Source organism: Arvicola amphibius, chromosome 13 (assembly GCF_903992535.2).
Source record: "Arvicola amphibius chromosome 13, mArvAmp1.2, whole genome shotgun sequence".
In the NCBI taxonomy this organism is placed as follows: domain Eukaryota; kingdom Metazoa; phylum Chordata; class Mammalia; order Rodentia; family Cricetidae; genus Arvicola; species Arvicola amphibius.
In genome coordinates this window covers 60,110,310-60,119,411 of record NC_052059.1, presented here as the reverse complement: position 1 = coordinate 60,119,411, position 9,102 = coordinate 60,110,310, and the positions used below count along the sequence as shown (strand labels likewise).

General features: G+C 56.3%; 1 protein-coding gene across 1 annotated transcript; it reads right to left on the bottom strand.

Moving 5' to 3' along the window:
* Positions 1–587: 587 nt before the first annotated feature.
* On the bottom strand, positions 588–7,265 carry Jph4 (junctophilin 4). Its single transcript, XM_038310580.2, is given in 6 exon segments — positions 588–671; positions 1,548–2,080; positions 2,362–2,480; positions 5,394–6,165; positions 6,883–7,253; positions 7,255–7,265. Coding segments are annotated over 6 exon segments (1,890 nt in total).
* Positions 7,266–9,102: the final 1,837 nt, after the last annotated feature.

Sequence of the window (9,102 nt, the reverse complement as noted above, 5' to 3'; positions counted from 1 at the left end):
GCTCACTCCCCTTTTCTCCCTGGGGCAAGGATCAAGTTAGGCAAGAACTTAGCTGGGTTCTGGAAGGTCTGAGTGGAGGCTTCTCTTCTTACAGTTTTCCATTTGGGCCAGTAGGCCCCAAGTGACTCAGCCAGTGCCTTGTCTGGCATACAGTCACCTCTTATTGTCTTCCTCCCCTCCCCTCAGATTCCAGGAGACTCCTCAGGATACCAAACCCCCACCCTTGGTGAAGTTTTGACTTAAAGAAAAGGTTGGGGAGGATATGGGGGCAATGGTCTGACTTAGATTTGTGTGTCTCAGAGAAGAGAGCCAACTCTGCAGCTCTGAGGGAGAACAGCCCTTCATATGTAAACAATCTAGAGAGAGAAGGGGTTGGGTGGGAGAGAAAACGAGGAAGATCAGAGACAGGTCCAGAATAAATGAGACCATCTCAAAGAAGAGAAGGAACTGAGAAGCAAGAGACAAAAAGAAAGGGGCACAGAAAAAAGGAAAGAGAGAGAAAACACAAGTAGGAGGGGAAAGAGAAAAAGGCAGGTCAAAGTGGGTGGAGAGGCAGGCAACCAAAGCCAGGAGGCCAGGACGTCGCCTCAGGTGAGGAGCTGGGAGAACAGGAACGCCAGGCTGAGGTCCAGCAAGGCCACGGCTCCCACCACCAGGGGGTTGGCAGCTCCCTAAAGAGACAGAGGGTGAAGTCAGTTCAGTCCTTGCAGCCAAGTGCTAGGTCCCACCTCCCTGTCCTGGCTTTAGTAACAAAACCGAAGGGTCCCAGAATCCTCTCTGCACAGGTAGGAGTGGAAGAGTCCACCCTCATTTCAGATCATGAAGCACCTCCCTTCTTCCTACACAGGGCCCTGGCCTCACACTCTGAAGATAGACAGCACTGCCTCCTCCCACCCACCACCACTCTCCCCCATCCCCAGCACATCATGTGGGCAAAGCAGAAGGTGCCTGGCCTTAGTAGCAGACATTGGCAGCAGCAGCCAGTACTGCAGTAAGGCAGAGGGAGGATGTGGTTGCTAGGAGATGGGAGAAGGCCTGGAATCCAATCAGAGCAGAGGGTTCTGGAGAAACTCTCCGCCTCTCCCAATTTTCTGCCTCTCCCCCCATTCCCTTCTTCCCAGGAGAGGGAGGGTGAGTGAGGGTTGGGAGGAACAATTTTTTCCTATTTCTGGGCACCAAAGAGAGAAAGTATGGAGGTGGGGGTGGGGGTGGAGCAGGAAACCGGGGCTGGAAATCATATGGAAGGAGAGCAGGAAAAAGTGGTCTGATTCCACCACTAATTCTTTAGTTTGTAGCTAGGGGTAGGTTACTTAAGTGCCTGGGATCTGAGAAGTGCCCCCTGAGAAGGCTGGACTTGAAGGTCTCCAAGGTTCCTCTGAGCTGGAAAGTTACCCCCTCCTTTTTTTTATAGAGTGGGATATGGTCCAAGACTGGCCAGGCAGAGAGGAAGCTGAGGGAAATTGAAGTCCCTCAGGGGGATTATACAGAAGTCTGGAAGGGGTGAGAGGCAGGGCTTTGCAACTAAGAGGGCATAAAGGGGGGCTCACCGGCTGGGCAGGCCTCTCGGTGGCAGCAGGCTCCTCAAACTCTTCCATCAGGCACCCAGCATCAGGACCCCTTGAAGACAGGCCCCTCAAAACTGGTGTGGTGGCAGGCTCAGACTCTGAGCCTCCTGGGGCCCTCAGTTGGGGCAAGGACTCTTCATCTTCCCCCTCCTCCTCTCGAAGGCTTCCTGAACTGTCACTGCAGCCTCCGAGAAGCGGGGAACCATCTCTGGGTCCTGGACCCTGCATCCCGGCCTCATCCTCAGCCTCATAGCCGGCTAGTTCTTCTGCCTGCTCCGGAGGACCTCCCCACTCCTCGGGCCAAGCTTTAGGACTGGAGAAGGGACCCCAGTCCCCTCTAGGAGGCAGTGGGCTCCGGCAGGCAGGGGCTCGCCAAGGTTGGTGGGAGTGGGCGGGGCTGCTGGGCAGTTCCGGAGAGCCCTCTGAGGGAGTCAGTCCATTCTCGTATACCCCAGGGCTGTCCTCATCCAAAGGCTCCGTGTCAGAACCGCCTGAATCATGTCTGGGTCTGCGGCCTGGGCAGGAACAGCCAGGAATCAGTGGGGTTTAACTGGCCAGGAGCCAGCGACACTTGCAGCTTATTCCTTGATTAGCACCTTCCAGGATTCTGGTTACCTCCAGGCTCGGAGTTTCTCATCACCAGACCCCAAACCCTCCATTACCTCGCCTCATACATGCGCAGTTCCACCTCCATCCCTTTGTCTTTTCCACCCCCAGATCTCCGTGTCCCCCACCTGCAAGTGCCTCCCCAGCTCCCCAAGGAACTCTGCCCTCCCACAGGATACCCACACCTCACCTGGGGCCTCTAACATGGGTTGTAGGTCCTGGGCTATCAGTTTGGCCATTCGCGCTGCCTCCACAGCCTTCTCGGCGACGCTGCTGGCTGCCACTGCTTTTAGGAGGGCGTCGGCTGCCCTGTTGGGTCCCAGGGACAGGGACTTGTCTGACTTCCCGCCACATCACTTTATCCATGCTCTGATGCTCCAGCCCCTTCCCCTCTCCCGACCACATCACATCTGCCTGATTTGAGCTGTCTCTGGAGTCCTCATCTCCCTGCACAAAGCCGGCTGCGGCTGAGGCCGGGACAACTCCCCGACTTGTTTCTAGGCTTAGTTCTGGGCTGTATACTGTCATCACACCCTCTCCTCACACGCCCTTCTACCCTCCCTTCTACCCTTAGGTCCTGTAGTAACACTTCACTCTTCCAGCTGCAGGGCCAGCTCCCCTCCTCCCAGCTCTGTCACCCACTGCTGGCCTGCTCCTGCTTAATGAGCCTTTGCTTTCTTGGCAACTGCTCTGCAGCCCTGTTGCTGCTTGCTTTGTCGTTGGTACCTATGGATCCTACCAACCCCTCCAGCCCCCTAGGGTCAAACACTTTTCTGTGGGTGTAAGGCACTGTCTGGTACCCTTATCCTGCTCTAATAGTGATGATGCCCTAGTTCAACCACCCTTTTGTCCCGTCCATTTCACACTGCAAGCCGCTTTATTTAACCCTACTTCAACCAGTCTTGATTTCGTTTGGCCTAATCTGTTGTCACAGCCTTCTCCTCTGTTCCTGGTGATGCCTCTGCCCACCCCAGTGCATCTCTGAGATCTAGAACTCTCTCTAACAGCCGGATCGCCTTTCCCTGCCAGGGTACCCGCTGTCTCACTTTCGCAGTTCTGCCCATGTAAATCCAGTCCGCCTTCTGTGCCCCACTTGCTGTCCTAGCCTGCTCCTCCTTGTGTTCAGTTCACTTTATTGTCAGCCCTCACTCCCTCACTGATTCTAGTTCTCTGTTTCCAGATGCTTCCTCAAGTTCCACTCCATCCCACCCTCTGCTGTTGGGTGGTTTAGAGTCCTCCAGCTGCTTCTGTAATCCAGACTGAAATGAGGCACAAAGGAGCAGAAATGATCAGATGGACTTGCTATGTAAGGGTCTGACTCTTTTTGGTCATGGGCCTTCTTAAAATCCATCTAAGAAAGGCAGTTTGTGTCTGGTGGTTGGTGGCATTCACTATACTTCTAGGTGAACTTCCTACTGTGTACCTTGGGCATATAGTCGGCTTCCCTCCTTCAAAGCTGGTGGGCTAAGGACTTCAGAGCCTGCTGGGAGGGACATAAGATAACCCTGTTGTATTCGGGGTTTTGAGGATGTTTATGACTAATCCTGTCCTGGAACTGAGCTGGGTTCTGAGCGGCTCTGAGGTTCACCCTTGGGTTGTACTGAGTTATGCTGATGGCCACAAACATGACAATAACCTGTGGCTTTTGACATGGAGGGTGTGGATTATCAAGTCTCGGCAGTCGACTTAGCCTATGCTCAGGCATCAGGCCAGACTCAAGCTACCTGGCAGATGTACCTGCTGCTGAGGCTCTACTGTTACCATGACAGCCAGCAGCCAATCAGGGTTGCCAGGCCTGTTGCTCGGGAGACCAGCCAGCTTCTTCCCACTGCCTGATCTTCTAGTTAGTGAGATCAGTTTTTTCCCCACTGCACATGCCTCCACCCTACCGAGCCCAAAATGTTTCATGATGCTCTGATCTCCCTCTGTCCTGGCTTTCGCCCCTAGGTTCTAGTGCCCATACGCTCAGACACATCTACAGATGCACATTCTCTGTCCCAGTCATCTACCCAGGACATTCACACATGTTCATACTTAATCATATTCACACATGTGCGCATCAACAACAACCTGCCCATTACATAATTAAAAAACTCATTGATACATATTTGGGCATATCCTGATCATTGGCCCTCTGAAGTGTCCTCATTCTCTTTAAAGGAGACAATACATACAAACTCAAATGGGTGTGAGCCATATAAAGCAAGGGTCTCTGAGTTTCATTCCAAATGAATTTTGGTTATTCTTAGGTCTGTGTTATCTAATTCAGTGGTCAGAATCCATAGAACTATTAAGCACTCAAAATGTGACTGGTCTCAAACAGAGCGAAAAAGACATGCAACATTTTAATGAATCCAGAAGGAATGCAAATTATAATTGGTTAAAGGATAAAATTTTTGGAAATACTGCTTAAATACAAATATATTATTGAAATTTACTTAACTTGTAACTTGTCTCTTTTTAATCTTTTTTCTTTTTCTTTTTTTGAGACAGGGTCTCTTTGTGTAGGCCTGGTTGTTCTGTAACTATCTCTGAAGACCAGCCTCAGACTCAGTGATCCACCTGCCTCTGCTTCCTGAACACTGGGATTACAGGCCTGAGCCACCACAGGTGGCTTATGTTATATTCTTCTTGGTCATTACTGCTTTAGATAACAAAGGTCTGATGCATGGAAATGTACTCTGATTTACTGAAAGAAAAGTCTTCTTTAGAGGCAAGACTCCTCCCTTCAAACCGAAGCAGAAGGAGGCAGAGAAAGACAAGCTGGTAGAGACTAGATTTCAGCTGTAAAAACTAGACCTACGCCAGGGCCAAGGCTGAAATAAAGTCAGCCTGGGAGCTAGTGAGGAAGGGACCCAGGTGTTCTGTCCAGGATGGATGCTCCCGGTCTGAGGTCTGAAGGCTGGGTGAGCTGAGCAACAGGAAGACCAGGGAGGTTTCCGGGCCTGCACAAAGTAGTGTCCACTGTCCCAGCTACACCAAAGGCACACGTCTCCACAAAATACACTGCGGTGCAGTCTTACTACCTCCCTCCAACACTCAGCCACCCAAAGTTACACCCACATCCGCCTACAGCCTCAGGTCTAAACATGCCAGCTCCATAGGCCTACTCATGCTTCCCCACCAGGCTGTAGGCCTTGGTTTTAGCTCTCTTTTAAGCATAGCACCCAGAGGGTCCTCTCCTCTTAAAACCCTGTTCTGCTCTATGTACCAGATGCCCACCTGGCAGCAGCGATTTCCTGGCGTTGGCGGGCAGCACTCACAGCTCGACGGGCACCTTCGACAGCCCTGTCCACCTTCTCCTTGATTTTGCCCCGTCTAAGGGCCAGAGGCAGGAGGCTGCGGACACGCCCCCCGTGCACCAGCCGGTTGCGCTTGTACTTGCCCTCCTCGCGGGAGCCATCCGGCCGGGTGGTGCGTCCATATCCGTGCCTTCGGTTGCCCAGCCACTCGCCTTCATAGCGCAGCCCGTTGGATCTCTGGCTCACTCCATAGCCACTGCGCCGGTCTGCACGCCACTCACCAGCGTACACCTCAGTGGCTGAGCCCTCGATGAGGGCGGGTGGCGCTGGGATAGGGGGCCCGCTGGCCTCAGAGCCCGGGGGTCCTGTACTGCCAACTTCGCTGCTCACCTCGCTGCGTAGAGACCCCCTCTTGCTGCCCAGGGAGCTGCGGCGCCCACCAGCCCGGAGCCCGCTGAGCAGCAGTGACCGGCGGAAGAATCCACCTGCTGCTGGAATGCGCTTACGGGAGGACGCCCCATCGGTGTCCCCTGGCCCCGCCAGCACAAAGCCACCTCGAGAGCCAGAGGCTGGGCTGCCTCCTTCATCTCCTGGTAGGGGTAGGGGCGGAGGTGGCGTCGGGGGGTCGCTGTGGCCCGAGTCCAGGGAGGTGCGGCGGGGTGAGCGCAGAAGCGCCGCCTGGTGGTAGGGTACACTCTGGCGCACCCCGTAGCCGTGGCGCTTCCCGGCCTGCCACTGGCCTTGGTAGGTGCCTGTGGATGTATAGGAGTTAAAAGAGTCAGAACATTTCACTGGGCTCCCAGACCCAGCAGTCCGTGGTCCCAAAGCCCTTGGAAGCCCAAGCGACAAGTGAAAGGGAAGTAGTTAGCGTGGAGGTCTGGGAAGGGACAGGCTAGGCTTCGCTTGGTAAGTGTGGAAGAGCAGATGAAGACATGTAGGTAGCATAAAATACGTGGATTTTGGCAGTGTCAGTGGACTGGGGAAAGGCAGAGAAACCAGCAGGCTGGAGTGTATGAAGGACAGGTGGCCCAGAGGCTGTGATGCACAGGCTGACAGGTGGTGGTGAGTAAAAAACGGCACGTGACAGACAAACAGGAAGGCAGAGCACAAACTGACTGGAAGAATACGTTAGGTGGAGAGGGGTCAGGCAGGTAGAGAGGGTAAGTGGAAGGGGCAGGCAGATTGGGGTGAGGGAGAAGCATGCAGGAGACTGTCAAATGAGGAAGTATGACTTTGGTGGTGATGGGAGAGTCAGGAAGATGGGGGCTGGGGGGGATGGTGTGGTGTGAGGGACACTCGGGAACACTGGAAACAGAAGGCTGGCGCACCGCACGCATATGGCTAGGGATGGAGGATGGAGGAAGGGAATAGCAGGGCGTGGAGGGCGGAAGGCTGGGGAAGGCACACGCGCCGCAGGCCGGCGGGAGGCGCACGCGGACGGGCAGACAGTAGTGGGCCGGGCCCCGCACCTCCGTCGGAGTAGGTCTCGGTGCCGTAGCCGTCCTGGAAGCCGTCCTTCCAGAGCCCGGCGTAGCGCAGGCCGGACACGCTCTCCCACACGCCGCTGCGCCCCTTCAGCCCGCCCAGCCACTCGCCGCGGTAGGTCCAGCGGCTCTTGCGCTCCACGCCCAGCCCTTCGCGCTTGCCCTGCTGCCAGTGGCCCTGGTAGCTGTGTCCGCCGGGCCCCGTGAAGACACCCAACGACTCGAAGCCGTGCGCCCAGCAGCCGCTGTACTCTCCCTGGGCGCCGGGCCCGGTGCACACGCCGTAGCCATGTGCCCGCCCCGCCTCCCAGCCCCCCACGTAGCAGCCCCCGTCGTCAAAGTCGAACTTGCCCCCGGGGGACATGCATGTAGTTGGCGCGGCCTCAGCCCCCCGGCGACTTAGCGCATCCTGGGGCTGGAGAGCCGGCTGGGGGCCTGGGGGCCGGGCGAGGCCTGGGGGCGGGGGCAGTTAGACCGGGGCTGGGCGGAGGGGCCCCAGCGCGGGCAGGCAGGGCCGGACCCTCATCCTGAATGGCTGCGGAGAAAGAGGGGTGCAAGTAGAGATCGAGGCAAGTGGAGAGCCTGCCGCTCCCCTGCCGGTGGCTCTAGGGCATCAGCACCGCCCTCCAGCCCTCCTCCCATCCCCCCTGGGTAGCATCTTTCAGCAGCTCCCAAGCACTGAAAGCAAGGGGGCTTTCCCATCCCTCCCAACTTGAAGAGGGTGCCTCCCGGGACTTGGGGTCCCAGTCCCGATCCCGAGCCCTATTTCTCCAACCTAGAACCCCAGAGTATGGCGTGTGCATGGCAGTTGGAGGTGGGGGACTTGGGAGGGGCCTGGGCAGGGTCTCCCGACGACACCTGCTTTCCTTGGCTATATGGACCCCTCTGCCTTGATTCTTTGGCTTCGCTAGCAAACCCGGGTGCGGGGGAGGCGGAGGTAAAAATGTAGCTGGAAATCCGGACCCAGGTGGGCCGATGGTAGAATGGGGATGGGGGGGGGGGGACGATGAGGGTAGGGGTGAGCAGACTGGCGAAAGGGAGGGGACAGGTTACTCACCATGTGGGCTGGGGCTCAGGCTGCCTCCCGGGCGCAGTTTCCATGGCAGGGTCCCTCCACTCACACCTCACCCGGACAAGCCAAACCCCCTTCCCTTCCGGAAAGACTGCCACAACCAGAGAAGGAAGGTGGGGGAGCTTTGGGAGAGTCCCCTCTCTTCGGCTGAAGGTGCAGGCTAGTGTTGGGGGTGAGGTAGTGGCAGGGTGGGGGTGAGAATGAATGTAGAGGGGAAAATCTGCCTTGAACGGAGACAGCAAAGAGGAGCTGGGAGCTGGATGGGAAAGAGGAGGGGGCTAGCAAGAGGGGGTGTTTTTATTTTTTTCTTCTTATGGTTGGGAGAGGGAAAAAAAATCAAAATTGCAATTCCATCCCAGCACAAATCAATGTTTGCTCCAAAGCATCAAGGGGGAGGCTGGGCCAGGCAGATTTAAAGGGGCAGAGAGGAGCAGAGCGGAGAGGGTGGGGAGAAGATTCAGTGGCAATGATGGGGGGTGGGTGGGTGGAGAGAGGATGCCCAGGCAGAAAAAAATGGGGGCTCACTACTCCTGAGGTGAGGAAGAAGGCAGGTGGAGAGGAGAATGGGAGGCTCCGAGACCCCCACGGTGGAAAGAAACCCTGGCTTGCAGGCAAGGAGTGGAGTGAGGCGGAGGGGAGGGGAGAGGAGCTAGGGGGAGGAGTCGGCGCTTTAGATGGGGAGGCAGGGGGAGGCCAGAGCCAGGTGGGGGAGGAGAGATGCTGGGGAGACCGGGAGGGCGAGAGGGATATAAAGAATGAGGTGCAGGGGTGATAAGGCGGGGAGGAGAGATGGGGGAATACACCCGGCACGGAAGACCTAGTCCAATGCTGATGAGAGATGGCTAGGGAGAGAATAAGGGGAGGACGATTGGAGGGGAACAGAAACAGATAGGGAGCCGACGAGAGCGAGCGGAATCAGGGTTGGGATGGGAGGGAGAAAGCTCTGCAGAGAAAGGGCAGGCATGGGAATAGAAATCCATCCTGGCAGGAAGAGCCCAGACTGAAGCAGGAGGCCCGGAAGTGGTGTTTGTGGGGACCCTGGAGAGAGGGATGAACCGGCCAGCTGCTTGGCCCCAAGCCAGGAAGCATTTGAGCTTGGATATGGATACCTCTGTCCATTCATCTCAAATTCC